The sequence below is a fragment of the Eptatretus burgeri genome, chromosome 7, assembly GCF_056783735.1.
Source record: "Eptatretus burgeri isolate ZD-2024b chromosome 7, Ebu_testis_v1, whole genome shotgun sequence".
In the NCBI taxonomy this organism is placed as follows: Eukaryota; Metazoa; Chordata; class Myxini; order Myxiniformes; family Myxinidae; genus Eptatretus; species Eptatretus burgeri.
In genome coordinates, this window is record NC_140967.1 from 79316815 (window position 1) to 79332675 (window position 15861).

General features: G+C 47.1%; 1 protein-coding gene across 1 annotated transcript in view; it reads right to left on the reverse strand.

Moving 5' to 3' along the window:
- LOC147023611 (E3 ubiquitin-protein ligase Siah1-like) overlaps nucleotides 1-15568 on the reverse strand; it is a 51315-nt gene extending 35747 nt beyond the window's left edge. Inside the window, exon 1 of the mRNA XM_085889170.1 lies at nucleotides 15171-15568. Within this exon, the coding sequence (XP_085745296.1) occupies nucleotides 15171-15566 (396 nt within the window). The 5' untranslated portion in view covers nucleotides 15567-15568. The remainder of the gene's footprint in view (nucleotides 1-15170) is intronic.
- Between the last annotated feature and the right edge of the window lie 293 nt (nucleotides 15569-15861).

Below are 15861 nucleotides of genomic sequence, written 5' to 3' on the forward strand. Positions count from 1 at the left end.
TCAGACTGGTTTTGTCAGAGACCAAGCGGAGTCTCCCAATCCGTAACCATTTCGGTATATATACCAATCGAGCGAATCGTTCCTCGGCGCGGGACGAATAAATTTAAGGCGGCAAATCCCGTATAACTCAGCCAGATTTAGTGGGGACACATCGGGGAACACAACACAAGCAAAGCATTCGTGACAATGTTATAATTAATCTATAACCCGTTCATAACTAGGGAGCTACGGATTGCGGGTTTCGAAGTGAACCCTAGCGAGATAAACCTGAGACAACATGCAGCCAAGACACGGACAGCATTCAGACAAGACACAGAGTACTCGGTGATGCTTCATGGACGAGAGGAAAAGTGTCGAAGGCACGAATGCGGCTCATGACAAGCCAATGTCAACGGATTCGAGCACCCAGCTCAAACACGCCACGTGGCAAAATGGCGGCGTCGTCCTCCTTTTGTCACACCCCTCACGCACGCAGCCTCGGCGCGTTCAGACCCCGCGAGGTCAACGGCACAAGACGAAAGATCTATGGTATGCTCCAGCTGGCATTTCACAAGGTCCAGTATACAAGTCCGTGCAAGGCCTGTTCACCAGACAGGGCCAAATCGAGGTGTTAGGCTCCGCAGGCGGATCGACAAACGTGTCGAGCCGTGAGGTGAGCAAGGTCGAACTTGTCAATGACCTCCTCATAAAGTCGATCGCCGACTCACACAGCAGCCAGTTCCTCTCGAAGCAGATTGCAGCCTCCCACGAGTCGTTTCTATGCAGCAGAATCCTCACTCGATACTCAGGCTCAGTTACTCCCTCGGCAGATTGCCGACTCGACCCTCAGGTTCAGGCCGTTCCTCTCTTACAGATCGCCGACCACACGCACCGCGAGTTACTCCCTCAGCATGATCGCCGACTAACCCTCAGGTTCAGTTACTCCCTCAGCAGATGGCCAACCGACGCTAGCAGTTTCTCCTCCAGCTGATGGCAGACAGACCTCTTGCAGTCCCTTCCTTGCCTTTCTTTCGGCTCGCTCTTCACGAAAAGCTGATCGCAAACAGACACAGCCATCCCTTGTACAGCCGATCGCACCCCCTCGGCGCTCTCAGTTCCACCTTCCCTTCCCGGCGCTCGCTTCTCTCGAAGCCGACTGCTACTCTCAGAGCGCTGGGCGGGGACTATTGTCCAGAGAGGGGAAGGAAGAAGAAGAACCTCTCGGTACACCACCACCGTACGAACAATGAACAGCCCCTACACCTCCCGACACACATGTAACGTCCAATTACCGAACAACCTGGCTAAACATGCATTTAATGGGGGATCTGGGATAATCCTATATTTAATAACACACTAAGGGCCATTTCCGCAAATATATATATATATATATATATATATATATATATATATATATATATATATATATATATATATATATATATATATATATATATATCTGCTCACAGATCGTCACCTCTCCTCTCAACCTCGCTTCCACTACTCTTTCCCACAACTTCATGGTGTGGCTTAACAACTTTATCCCTCTGTAATTTCCACAGCTCTGCACATCACCCTTGTTCTTGAAAATCGGAACCAGTACACTTAATCTCCACTCCTCCGGCATCCTCTCACTTTCCAAGACTTTATTAAACAATGTGGTTAACAACCCCACTGCCATCTCTCCTAAGCACTTCCATGCCTCCACTGGTATACCATCTGGGCCATCCACCTTTCCACTTTTCATCTTCTTCATAGCAGTCCTCACTTCATCCTTACTGATCCACCCCACTTCCAGATTCACTATCTCCACCTCTTCCAACCTTCTCTCTCTCATTTTCTTCATTCATCAGCTCCTCAAAGTACTCCGTCCCTTGTATATATAATACAGTCATAGATATGTCTACATACATATATATATATATATATATATATATATATATATATATATATATATATATATATTTTGTTTGTGGGATAGATGGAGGAATTTCATAGCAAAGGTAGGATTGTATAGAGTAGCATAACCCGTGGACGAGCAGAAGACATGTTGATGTTATTTAAGAAGGGAACCCGTCAGCTTAAGATTGTTACGTGTTCCGTACGGGGGCGGTCATGTTTTGATAAGGTAGGGTTTTAGGATAATCTCTCCCGTATGTGATTGCCCTCTGTGACCTTTTCCTTTGTTTTTGCATTTGCAAGACCAGCGATAAAAAGGAGGCATGCCCTAAAAACACCAACAACCGAGCCAAACTTGCCAGGCAGGCGAAAACCCCGCCTCCAGGAATGACAACTAGCAAACCTTGCCCCTGGGGTGAATGATGGATGGGCACGAGATCAGAAGGACGAGGGACGAGAAGAGAGTGTGGAGGTACGCACTTGAAGACGGAGTTCTCGTATTTCTGGTTTCTCCTCGACACGACGAAATATAGCAGCACGATTCTCGTTTGTGCTGTGTGAATTTGCCGACGTGCTGGAGCAAAACGCTAGCCATTGACTGTTCAGCTGAGCCACGAAGCGTGTATGTTTCTGAGGAGGGAAGAAGAGCGTGCCTCGTGGCCTTATAACGGGTCCCCAGAAATCATCTCGTAGTATGGTCGAGGAGGAAGGAGGGCGATCATTGCGAACGGACCTGGTGCAAGAGAGGAACGGTCGGCATATTCACTTGTGAAAAGAAGCTGCATGGTGGTTTCTGAGCCCTGGCATTGAATACCTCACATACGTTTCCCACTAAGAGAGTGGCGAGGTGCAACTTCGGGTGCGGTTTCCAGTGTTGGGCACCGATAACCAAAAAGTCAACTTCGAGAACGACAATCCGATAACCCCAATTTTTAAGTCCGATAACGATAATGCAAAGTTATAGGAAGATAACGATAACTACTTTTCAACAGAAATTCTAAAAAACAAGGAAAAAAGCTTCAAAACCCATATAAAAGGCTTATTTATGCTAAACTCAAGAATAAAATTAGTATTTTGCGTCTTTTTAGAGTCTATGAGTCGTCACACACAGGACGTTTAGCCGGACGGAGTCCAACATGCACTGGGACGTTAACGGGACGGGTCAAGGACACAATGTGAATCCAACAAACAAATTAATGTCCATTTCTTACCGAAAGAGCAACGGGAATAGGTCCGTGGAACGCTGCGCACACAAACAAGAAGGCACCGTTAATTCAAACATGAGAGGCACGACCTTACAAACACACCGAGAACAGTTACAAACATGGCGCGACGGTATCTCCACGCCTCAACACTCATGTCCGATTGTCCATCGCTCTGCCAAAGGTTAGACCGTCCTTGTGTTTGAATTAACCGATCTGTACGTTTCCCAACCTTGACCGAACCCAGTACCTGCAGAGCCTAGCAGCCGCATGGCTGAGGAAGTCGCCATTGCAAGGTTCTTCTTCCTCCTCCTCTTCTTCTTCTTCCATTTTTTCTTCACGCAGCAGCCTGATTCAGCATTATCTTGTAAAACAAGTAATCTATAATCATGTACATTTTTCTCCTCCTTGATAATTAGTTCGGCGAAATGCGACCCAGAAACGATTAAAATGTTATCGGACAAAAAATTAACGGACATTATCGGACGGGGAAAAAAAAAAAGTTATCGGAAGTTAACTGGTCCGATAACGATAAATGGGAGTTAACTTCCGATAAAAAAGTTAACTTCGATAATTATCTGTTATCGGATTATCGCTTTTGTGCCCAACACTGGCGGTTTCCCACGCAGGACGACGCGGTTCGATCGTCAAGCTCTAAAAGACCATCTCTGGACAAAGCCAAGTGCCAGAATAAAGAGAGGGAATTTCCTTTTATTTTATCTTTTCCCCTTGTCCATTTTTTTAACTGTGTGTAGAGGCGCCTCGACTTTGGGCTGTAAATTACCCAACGTTTCATTACCTTTGCATTCTGCGAAAGGTTATGTTTTGATCGGCGTGTATTTATTTATTTATTTATTTGTAATCTTGTGATTCGTATAACTCAAAAAGTATTAAACCGAATTGCATGAAATTTGGTGGGATGATTGGTTATTAGCCAGGAAGCATTCGATTAGATTTTGGGATCGTTTGGGTCAAAGGTCAAGGTTAAGGTCATGAAAAGGTCAAAATCGTCTTTTTACGACAACACGGTCAATTTTTATTCAATTTGCACGCAACCAAAGCCAAAATGTTCAGAATTCAACGCCTCATCTTGTGATATGCAATATGACACAATGACGCCCATACTCTTGTTACCGGTTAGGGGTCAGAGGTCAGGGGGGTCACGACCTTAAAAAATATGTGGTTTTTGTCATAACGCGGTCAATTCTTGTCCGCTTTACATGAACCCAGCACCAAAATGTTCAGAATTTAATGCCCAATCTTGTGACACAATGACGTCATAACATGTCACCGGTTGGGGTAAAATGTTGGGGGGGGGGTCACGCCCTTGAAAAATATGCGGTTTTCGGCATAACTCAGTCAATTCTTATTCGATTTGCATGAAACCAGCATCAAACGAGATTACCTTCTCTTGTTGAAACGTTGTATTCACCGAGCTTGCGAGTGAAGACTCGCCAAAACAACGCGAGTCGATTGTTGTTTAGTCCGTAGCCCCCAAAAGTCGGGGGGGGTCATGACATTATAGATATGTGGTTTGTGTCATAAGACCATTCATATGAAACCAGTTCCCCACACTCATACCAAGAACAAAAAAAGTAGTGGCGGTGAAGATATGCGCTCTATGAGTGCCCGTTCTAGTTCCCTCATGTTTTGATTTATTTGTTATTACGCTTTGATTTAATCCTCTTATGAATACTTGATTTATGTTCATCAAACCCCTATTTATTAAGATTGATTGTGTCTGTCTATTTGTTGTGGGTTCGAGTATAAACCCTTGTCATCTGTCCTGGTGAATGCGTCTGGTATGCATTCGCCCCTCCATCCCGCGCGTGCTATAATCTCCAAGGATCACGTGTTCACCTCCAAGGTAGAACCGTTCGGCTATCCGTACAGGTCTGTCTTAACTGGCATGGACATGAAAGCTACTCCGTGAAGATTAGACGCTGTATTAAAAGTCTTGATTATAAAAAGTTCAACAAGAACATTGACAATCTGAGAAGGAAAATTGGGCTTCCCATCTTCTTGTGAGGTACCCTTAGGAACGTCTTTGGTCCTAGTCTTTCATGAACTGGCTTTACCTGATGTTTGACTGAAGGTGCCAGGAATTTGGAATTATGCCAGGGTGCCAGCGATAACTCGCCTAATCTTTGAAAAGGACGAGTCTATTCTTGAAAACTTGCAGATTCTTCTTCTGTGACCAGACTTGGTGGTGTAATGGTTGGAACATCCGCTCTGAGTCTGCGAGGTTGGCAGTTCAATCCCCAACCAAGTCATACCAATGATTTTTTAAAAATGGTAAGTACTGCGGAGCATTTAAAGGGAGAGAGTACGGACAATCACCATAGGTTCATGTCGATGGGGAGGAGGAATTTACTCCCGAAGAAATGTCTCGCTGAGTGTGGTGAGAAAGGCAGAACCATTTGCTGTGGCATCACTGGTTCCCAGAGTATCCCAGGAAGTGATGGCACTTCCCCCAAACTCATTGAGTGTGTTTGTCTCGTCTACCAGTCCTGGGTTCTGTCTCATCTGTATGTCCAAGTGTTTGTGAGCAATGTGTAGGTGCCAATTACATTATGGGCCTTGGGTCTTGTATAAAGAAGACACTATGGGATCTTTAATGCCCACCAACTAATGCTAGCCCACAGGACACCCAGTTGAAAGTTCTTCTGATGGACGGCATAAACATACAGATGTATTGCTTTGCAAGCAAAACATCAGGGTGACAGTTTATGGTCATGCCGATACTGGAACCCAGGCTAGACAATTCTGAGCCGAGTGTACATATCTCTAGGTTATCCGACAAACCCAATAATAATAACAAGAAAGGCACTCAGTAGAGTGCATAATGTACCTCCGCCAGACCGAACAGTTTAGATTTTGTATCCCACTGTTGGCCGGATCTGGATCCTGCTCTTAAACAAAACCTAATCGGCTTGTTCTTCTCACCCAATCAAGTCATCTATCAAATTTTGTCATAATCGGTCCACAATGTTTTGAGGTATCATGCCATTTATCGTTTTTGGCCCCATCTATCAATGGTGAAGAATCACTTAAAAAATTCACGTATCTTAATCCAGATCTTCACCAAAATTGAATCAATTTGTCCTTGTCACATACCCAACCTGTCCACCAACGTTCGTCCGAATCCATCCATAACGTTTTGAGATATCGTGTTATACTGTATATAGTTTTTGCCCCATCACTAAATGGTCAAGAATCACTTTTTAAAAATTGAAAAAATTATCGTATCCAGATCTTCACCAAAATCAAATCAATTTGTCTTTCACACACCCAACGTGTCCACCAAGTTTCATCCGAATAAAAAAAACTTTCACTCCTCTCTGCGAATGTGCGATCAGGACAAATTCATAGCCAAATTACTGTTAAACTTCAGGTTTGTTTTCTGATTCATTTTCTGATTCGTGTTCAAAATATAACATTAAATTTAAATTAAGTTGTTCCTCAATCATAAACTGACCTTTGTGGACTGATAGACAGACAGACAAAGTGAACCAATTGCTTAACCCCGTTTTTCATTTCGTGCATGCCTGGGGTAAAAAATATCTGCTTTTGAGAGCATTTTTCAGTTAATGCAGTGTTAGCACTTGTACGTCATGCTAGGGTGATTACAATGAGCAAATAAAAGATAGGCTTATGTCATGTCTACCTACATGTTACACAAAAGTGGTGAAAATTTTAACCCTACCCCAGTATATTCCACATACATTTCGTTACCCATTTCTTCTGTCACCTACAAACCACTTATCCCTCATCTCAATCACCTCCCTCCCCAAACACTCCCACAGTCCCTTTTCTTCCCTATCCTCATCTCGTCATGATTTTCTCATTTTATGCTGCCCACCCCTATCCATCCCCCATGACATCGATGGCCCCCAAGTCAATTCATCAATAATCTGTGCAGATTAGAGAGACATGTCCCTAATAGAAGACAAAAAAGAGCCCCTTAAAGAAAAGGGAGTAATCACAAGGGTGCAGAAGCCAAAAGTATTAAAAAAAAATAGAAATAAAAAAAGAAGAAATAACCTGTTTAAGTCATTATGTGAGTGTTACCAAGCAACCATCTACAAGAACATAACCACATAAAAAAACTGAATGTACTGTCTAATTCAAGGCTCATGGAAAAGTCCTCAAATTACACGGTGACCCCAAACTTACCAGACAATCTTAATCTATCTTCATTGATCCATCTATCTTGCCATCTCCCCAATATCGAGAGAGTTAGTGGTATCATAGTATATGAAACAAGAGCGAGAATTGCTTTGCAACACATGTCCCCTACCGGTCCCAATGAATGTTCGGGAGAAAAAAATTAGTTTGCGTTTAACGCATGCTCGAGCCGATACCGGTACCAATATTAAGAAGAAGAAACCCTACAACCCACTGTGTTTGGGTCTATTCGGCAAAAATAAAAGGAAAAGCAATTTTAATTTACTAATATGTTCTACAAACTATAAATCAGTAATGACAACCAGGATAACAAACCGGAGATAAAAATGAGTTTGCTTTAACGCACGCTCGAGCCGATACCAGAACAAAAATGAAGAAGAAGAACCTATTTACCATCCGTGTTTTGTTCGCTTCATGGCTTTGCCTATTTCACATTAAAAATAACCCAATGTACATACATGAAGCAAAAACATGCATACGGCTTATATGCATGTACAATACATCATGGTTATTTATATAACTGGGATCATTCCAATTGCACTGGGCCACGGACGAACACCCAGGCCTAAGGCCTGAACACCTGCCGATCTGTGCTGCTTCACGCAATGTTGGCACTTGATTCCAGCCAATAGAAGTAAAGCAGCAGGGTGGAGTCAGGTCAGCTGCATACTGACCCACATATAATATGTGCTATAATAAGTTTAGAAAGGGCATAATTATGTCAAAAATTGACGAAACTCCCTGAAACTCGAAATTTTTCTGTAACTTATAATAAAGCCATGTACCAAGATGAATATGTTAAAGGATGTGGGAAAAAAAGTCCAAAAAAGCACAGGTGGGATTGGACGGACAGACAGAGGGAGAGCAAACCTAGTCTCCTCTGGTGAAACCGGGAGGGGACTAATAAGGCAATCCTATGTATGTATGTATGTATGTATGTATGTATGTATGTATGATGTATGTATGATGTATGTATGTCTGAAAAATCAAAGAAAAGAACAGGGCTCGCCCAATCTCCACCAAATTTGGCATATGTGGTGGTAGTGCCCAGGGTAAACCTGCTGCCATGTGAGGAGGGGGGAGTGGGGGGACGACTTGCCATTGCTCCCAAAGGGAGTGGGTGGTGCTAGTTCATGAAATACTGTACACCGCTCTTGAACCAGCTTGTGTGTTCCATGAGGTCAAGAGACAATGAACTACAATTTCCAAGAATATGGCTGGAATTGAGCCATAAAAACTGCCACAAAATGTGTAACAGACTGCAAAGATGCAACAAATCATATGAAGCTCAAATCAAATGAAGCAACAACAGAGCAACCTTCACTCATAAGCAATTTCAGTGAAATTACAACAGGCCTCAAGATTAATGCTTTCTCAAACTCTCTGATCTCCGACCAGCAGTTTGGCTTACCTGTTATTCCACCTTGGATATGCTGACATGTTAATAATTGAGGTTATTCCACCTTTGACATGCTGCTTCTGCTAATGTGCACAATGGAAGGATGTTTCCAATCTCCAAAAACAGATTAGGATGATCTCACAAGATCTCTTCCACACATAATTTTGTGTCTGACAGCCTCCCAAACTGTCTGATAATGGTATGTAGGATTCCCTCCTAGAACAGCTATCAAATTCTTATGTACTTATAAGTAGCAGGTTGCTTTTGACAGAATACCATCCGATGCTAGGCTGTAACTCAAGAAGTTGGTGCCCTCAAGGTAGGTAGTGTTCTGGGACCAAAACTGTTCTTGACATAAATCAAGAAGTCATCCTCGGATGAGCAGGATAACCTCGGGGAATGCACACTTGCGCTGGGTTTTAAACTCAGGTGAGTTATAAACTATCATCCTGGTGTTTAGCCTGCAGGGTGAGGCATCAACATGCATGTGCCGTCCCTCAGATGGACACCAAACTAGGGCGTCCCACCCGCTGGCACTAGTTGGTGGACGTTAAGGATCCCACAATGTCCACTGCAAAGAGTAGGCGAGTTATCGCTGGCACTCTAGCCAAATTGTAAATTCCTGCTCCAACCTGCAGTAGGAATTGCATTAACAGCACACCTGTACCTCAGCAAATGATGCGACCTGCAACGATGTGCTGCATACAAAATAAAACGTTTTCATCATTAGAAAATATACTGCATATCATTTTGCAGATGACTCCATTAGGGGCAAGATAGTTATACTGGCTTCTAAAGTCATTTGCCACCATGGAATTCTCTGTAGGGCCAAGTTGTTCCTCTGCTGTCTGAGCATATTATAGTGTACTGCACAAAGGCTTTTGCAGAGTGTCACATAACATGGTTCCCCTCTGTGGACTGGTACTGCTGATTTCCATCTTGCTTGCTTTGAGGCTCTGGAATCCAAGGCCATCCATCGAATTGGAATATCACATCAGGAAGCTGAATCTCAGGTTCTGTTTCTTGCTCATGACTGGCAGGTTAGTGCCCATGCAGTCTTTATCGGCTATATCCTGGTATTGTTCCTCCTGCTATCTCACCCCTCAGCACAGCCTCTGCTCCTCCATCCATCCGGACAATACTCTGTGCAGAGCAATGGTGCTACCTAAGCAGTCTCCTTGGCTATTGGGCACAATCCTGGACTGGTCGTCACTCCCACACAGTTCTGCCCCTCCAGGTCACACGCAATCTTCCTGAAGGGCTTTCCTTGTCACCTTCCCAAAGTCTAAACTCAACAATCACCTCCATTCTTTTGTACTCTTCTTTCCTCATCTGTGCAACCAACTTCATTTTTCTGATGTTAGACACTCTTCCCTATCGGATTTCAAGTCTGCTACCCACATCATGGTCTCTCTCATTTCCACGAACTGAGCTTTACCTGGGATCCTATTCTCACACTTATTTTGCAATTACTCTTCATGCAGTACATACATTTGTCATCCCACTGCTTCTTCTTTTTTTGGCTGAATTTTTTTTATGTCCGTTCATTGCCGTCTGTCGTTCAACTACCCAATGAGCCGTGATTCTGGTATTGACAAAATAAACACTTTTTTAAACAAATGATTTGTCACAGTGGCATTAATCCATCTCAAAAAGTGAGGGATTGATATTGTAAATATTCTACCCCCCCCCCCCCATTCTCCACAGTGTTACATTACAGTTTCGTACCTACTCACTTGCGTAATCAAATTTTACTGACATAATTAACACCCCGAGCCTTGGTGTTGGCTTAACGGTCAAGGTGGCTGGGTGAAAGGGGAACTCAAACGCAATGTGTTTTTTTCTTCGGAAAACCACTGAAAATCATTAATCACTGTCTCTTTTGAAAGGATTTTGTTTTTTTTTTTAAATCACAAAGTCCCGGAAAAAGCCCGAGAATGTCGATTTTTCGACAGTGACGTCACACTGTAAACCCACACTGATCCAAATGGTGGCTTTACATAGAAAAACAGTGTATCGTATTTCGAGCTCGGATTCGGACACCGATTCCACAGTCATTTGCAACTCTGAAGGTTCTCAGTGTGTTGAAACTGATCAGTGGGATTTTGAAGAAACTATTGGAGACAAAATTTGTGATGGAAACGCTTTCGGGGGAATTATGGAGGAATTATGGAGCCGTACTATTTTGAGCCTTACGTATAATAGCAAGGCATTCTTTAAGTATATAAGGTGTGAAGAACAGGTTAGGACAAGTACAGGCCGATTGAGGAATAGCACCGGGAGAGTGGTTCATGAGGAAAGTTAGATGGCGGGCTTATTAAAATTATTTTATTTCAACTTTTACACAAGAACGGTCAGGAGAATTGCCAATAGGTGAGAGTATTTATCAATACAAGGAGGTGAGAAAAAGGCTTTTGCAGAAGATCCAGGTTGGAGTGGAGGAAGTAAAAAATCCAAGAGTAGATTTTAATGAAGAGGAGAGGAAGGAGAAAAAGATAAGTTTAATGCTTTGGAAATTTCACATTTTCTTGTGTATTTATGGAAGAGGGAATGTAGCCTTGCTTGCTTAAAGTAAATAGGTATATCGGCTTCGTTATTTCTTTAAATTATCAGATTTCACAACAGATTTCGACACTTATTTAGTCGGGACGATATCCGATATTAAAAACTGAAAGAATATTTCGATGATATCCTTTAATGAGTCTGTAAGAGTAGATCGTGGAAAATCGTATCATATAATGCATGAAATCGCTCCAAGCTCTTAATTTGAAAACTGAAAGTACTTACAAAAGCGATGTATACAACGATTCAGTGCTATGATGAACAGGCATTCGATATGAATGAGGAAAGTGAAAAAAAAAATTATTGTTAAGAAATCGCGGTCTGTTCTGAGTCGAGGCATGGTTGAGCAGGCCAAAAAAACATGGCGGCTTCAGACCCCAGCGAGGTTACCCAGGAAACCCTCACAACCCAGAGAGTGAGGTGGCAGAGGATCGCCTGATGAAGGATATAATTAAATAATGCCGTTAATTTTCTTCAAAAGGGGTGTTTTAATTAACCCAAACACCCAATTTTCACAAATTCCCGCTTTGTCTTCCTTGAGGTTTTCTTGAAGTGTTTCTGTTTTTCTTTGGAGTCTTCCTTGGAGTGTTTTCTTCGTCTTCCTAACCCTTGCACTTCCTTGGAGTTTTCTTGGTATGCGTGCAAAGTTTCAGGCTGCAAAGTTTTATGGTTTTGGAGTTATGGAAGGCACGCACGCACGCACACACACCCTTTTATTAGTAGAAGATTCTGGCTGCCAGACTGTGCATCCGACCAGGTTGAAATTAAAAACACCTATTCCCCACGACTACTGGAACATAATTTTGACGTTTCATGTCGAATGATGAAGCAAATCAAGAGAAATAATTTTTCAAATCTGGGGTGGTGCTCCTACCTCACACCGAGATAAACTTCATGCTGCGGAAACCAAGGCTTTGAGGATCACTGGTATCTCCCACGATGAAGCTAAATCTTTGGGTTTCTCACTCTCTCACCACAGGCAGGTCACTGATCTTTCTGTCTTCTACCATCTCCTCTCCGTCTCAAGCCCCCCCCCCCACTCTGTCTATGATATGAACCCCACCCCATATTTCCTCAGGGCGCTCAAGGTCCGCCAAAATGCCCCTTCTGGTGAAACTGTCAAATTCAAGAATCACTGCTCACCTTCACTCACCATCATCTCATCTCTTCCCCTTCCCCCACTTCAAATTTTGATCTTCACCAGCCCCGTTAAACCACCCCAAACCCACCTCCTTCAAATTCCGTTTTCCTTCCTAAAAGTCCCTGTAGTACCATCTGGTTTACCCCGTGTACCCTGCCTCATTCCTCTTAATTCCACAGATATCCTATTGTCTTTGTTCCCCACTATTTTGTGTGTCCCTCTTCCACCCCTCTTGTCTCCCACCTCGTAATAAGTTTCTGTGTATTAGCTCTTAAACGAGCCTCGACTTGGCATGCAAAAACAAATAAATAAAAGGTGTTTGGTGCTAACATTAATTGATGTCAGTTGGTCATAAAGGGAAGAGGAGGTAGGTGGAGGGGTGGTGGGAGGAACACAGTTCAAAAGTTTAAGCAAATGTTGATATTAAAGGTTGAAACACTGATGTACAAGCACATTAATCGTACATTACACCCACAGATATGCAATTTTACATCAAATACTGGGAGTGATGTCCTGTTCTACAGTGTCAAGTTATACAATAAGAGAAGTTAATGTTGTGTCTCTTACGGGTCAATATTCTAACCACAGACAATTCATGTTGATACTCAAAGACTAATGCTTGTATGTGGCTTGTCAACATCCACAAAATACAGACAACTCAAATCAGTGGTCAGTGGTCCATGGTCTACCTGGGTCCAGAGTCCAACGTCTGTGGTGCACCAGCGTCCTCGTCCTAATCTAAGTCAACCGTGCACATATGCCCTCGTCCCAGCTACAGATGCGCCTCTGCCCTGCGCTCTGGCCACCGGTGTGCCCGCGCCCCGTGCTCTGGCCGACGGTGCGCTCGCGTCCTGGCCAACGGTGCGCCCACCCGTTCGCGCTCCTGCCACTAGTGCGCTCACGCACAGTGGCCCGGGCAACTGTGCGCCGGCCACCGGTGCACCCGTGCACGGCGCTCCGGCCACCAGTGTGCCCACGTACCATGCTCCTGCCACCAGTGCGCACACGCCCCACACACTGGTGCACCCACGACCCCGGCCCACGCCCTGTGCTCCGGCCACCGGTGCGCCCATGCCCTGCACTCCGGCCACTGGTGCGCCCACGTCCAGCGTTCCGGCCACCGCTGAGCCCACGCCCAGTGCTCCGGCCACCGGTGCGCCCGCGCCCCGTGCTCCTGCCAACGGTGCGCACACGCCCAGCGCTCCGGCCACAGGTGCGCTCACGCCTCAGTGTGCAGGCCACCGGTGCGCCTGCGCCCCACCCCATGTTCAGGCAACCGGCACGCTCACGCCTCCGTGTCTAGGCCACCGGGGCGCCCGCGCCCCACGCTCCGACCAACGGTGCGCCCGCGCCCCGTGCTCTGGCCACCGGTGCGTCCACACCTCCGTGTCCAGGCCACCAATGCGCCCGCGCCCTGTGCTCCGGCCACGGGTGCGCCCGCGCCCCACCCTACGGTGCGCCCGCGCCTCAGTGTGCAGGCCACCGGTGCGCCCATGCCTCTGTGTTCAGGCCACCGGAGCGCCCACGCCTCTGTGTTCAGGCCACCGGAGCGCCCACGCCTCTGTGTTCAGGCCACCGGAGCGCCCACGCCTCTGTGTTCAGGCCACCGGAGCGCCCACGCCTCTGTGTTCAGGCCACCGGAGCGCCCACGCCTCTGTGTTCAGGCCACCGGAGCGCCCACGCCTCTGTGTTCAGGCCACCGGAGCGCCCACGCCTCTGTGTTCAGGCCACCGGAGCGCCCACGCCTCTGTGTTCAGGCCACCGGAGCGCCCACGCCTCTGTGTTCAGGCCACCGGAGCGCCCACGCCTCTGTGTCCAGGCCACCGGAGCGCCCACGCCTCTGTGTTCAGGCCACCGGAGCGCCCACGCCTCTGTGTTCAGGCCACCGGAGCGCCCACGTCTCTGTGTTCAGGCCACCGGAGTGCCCGCGCCACGGCCGACGGTGCGCCCGCGCCCTGCGCCCTGGCCACCGATGCACCCACATCCCGGCCGCCGGTACACCCGCGACCCGGCCGATGGTGCGCCTGCGCCCCACCCCGTGTCCAGGACACCGGCACGCCCACGCCTCCGTGTCTAGGCCACTGGTGCACCCGCACCTCCGTGTGCAGGCCACAGGTGCGCCTGCGCTCCACCCCGTGTCCAGGCCACCAGCACGCCTGCGCCTCAGTGTGCAGGCCACCGGCGCGGCTCCCTGTGCGTTTGTGCCCTCGTTGCGGCCCCCTGTGCATTCGTGCCCTTATCCCAGTGCACCTGCAGCCTCGTCCTGTTACCCGCTACACCTTCCACCAAGTCCCCGGTAAGACTGTGCATGCTCCTTGGTCCTGGTCAATCCTGCACTTGTGCCTTTGTCCTGGTCCCTCCTGCACCTACACCCTTGTTCTGGTGCTGGTCTTTTGTACATCTGCGCCTTTGTCCTGGTTCTCTTCCTTGGCGCACGTGCAACCTGATTCACAGTGGGTACCCGATGTGCTTGCGTCCCCTGTCCACCTGCTTACGCAATCCCTCGTACACAGTCTACCTGCCTCCACTGTTCCATGGTGTTCCCATAGCCCACATTTTACGATTTTCCACCCATGGTCTGTGGAACATGGTGCGGTTCTGGTCTGTGGTCATCAGTTTGTCTGCAGTTGGTAGTCATCGGTCAATGGTGCACCTGCGGTCCACAGTCCAGCATCCATGGTCCACACTGCACCATATGTTCGCGTCCACACAGCATGATGTGTCCTCATTTTGTCTATGATGCGTCTAAAAGCACGGTCCAAGATATAAACAAATGTCGGTCCTCAATGTACGTTTTAACCTTGCAAGGAAAAGCGACGGTGGAGGCGACTTTCTCCATAGCCAGGTTGCGTATAGAGGGCGAGAGTGCGGCGCGGCATGTCGGACAACAGGAGACCTTCTGCCGACAACCGTTGCACACCAGGTGACCCGCTTGGCACTGCAAGATTGGTGGCAGAACGTAATCAAAACACACAGGGCACTCGAAAAGCGCCGTCAGCTCAGCCGACGGAGCCCGGCCGTGCTGCCGTGGAGACGTCGGCTGCGGCCGCTGAGATATCGAGCCAGGTCCCAAACCTGATGTCGACGGGCCCCCGGGAGCCGAAAGGCCCGAAACACCCGCCGAAGGGCCAGGCCCGGGGCTGGCTGTACGCTTGCCGCTTTTTCCGGCCACCCCAGCCAGAGGAGGTCGACTCATTCCGCCGGCATCAGGCGACGAAGTTGAAGACCGTTCGAGATGACTTGAGCCGCACACACTTCGATCCCTCTCAGAATTAGACCTGAGGCCCCGACCGTTACGTGCTGATTTTAACGACCTTCGGTCCCACACCTCTGGAGGCGCACTGCACTCCCTTTGGCCCGTCCAACCGCAAGGATTCGAGCAAGCTTGGCTGAGCTCACTCCAAACACACCGGTTTACACTTCGTGTCTTCCTCACGTGGCACACGTGCGTTCCTCACGTCGCTGCACGCGTTCCTCACGTCGCTGCACGC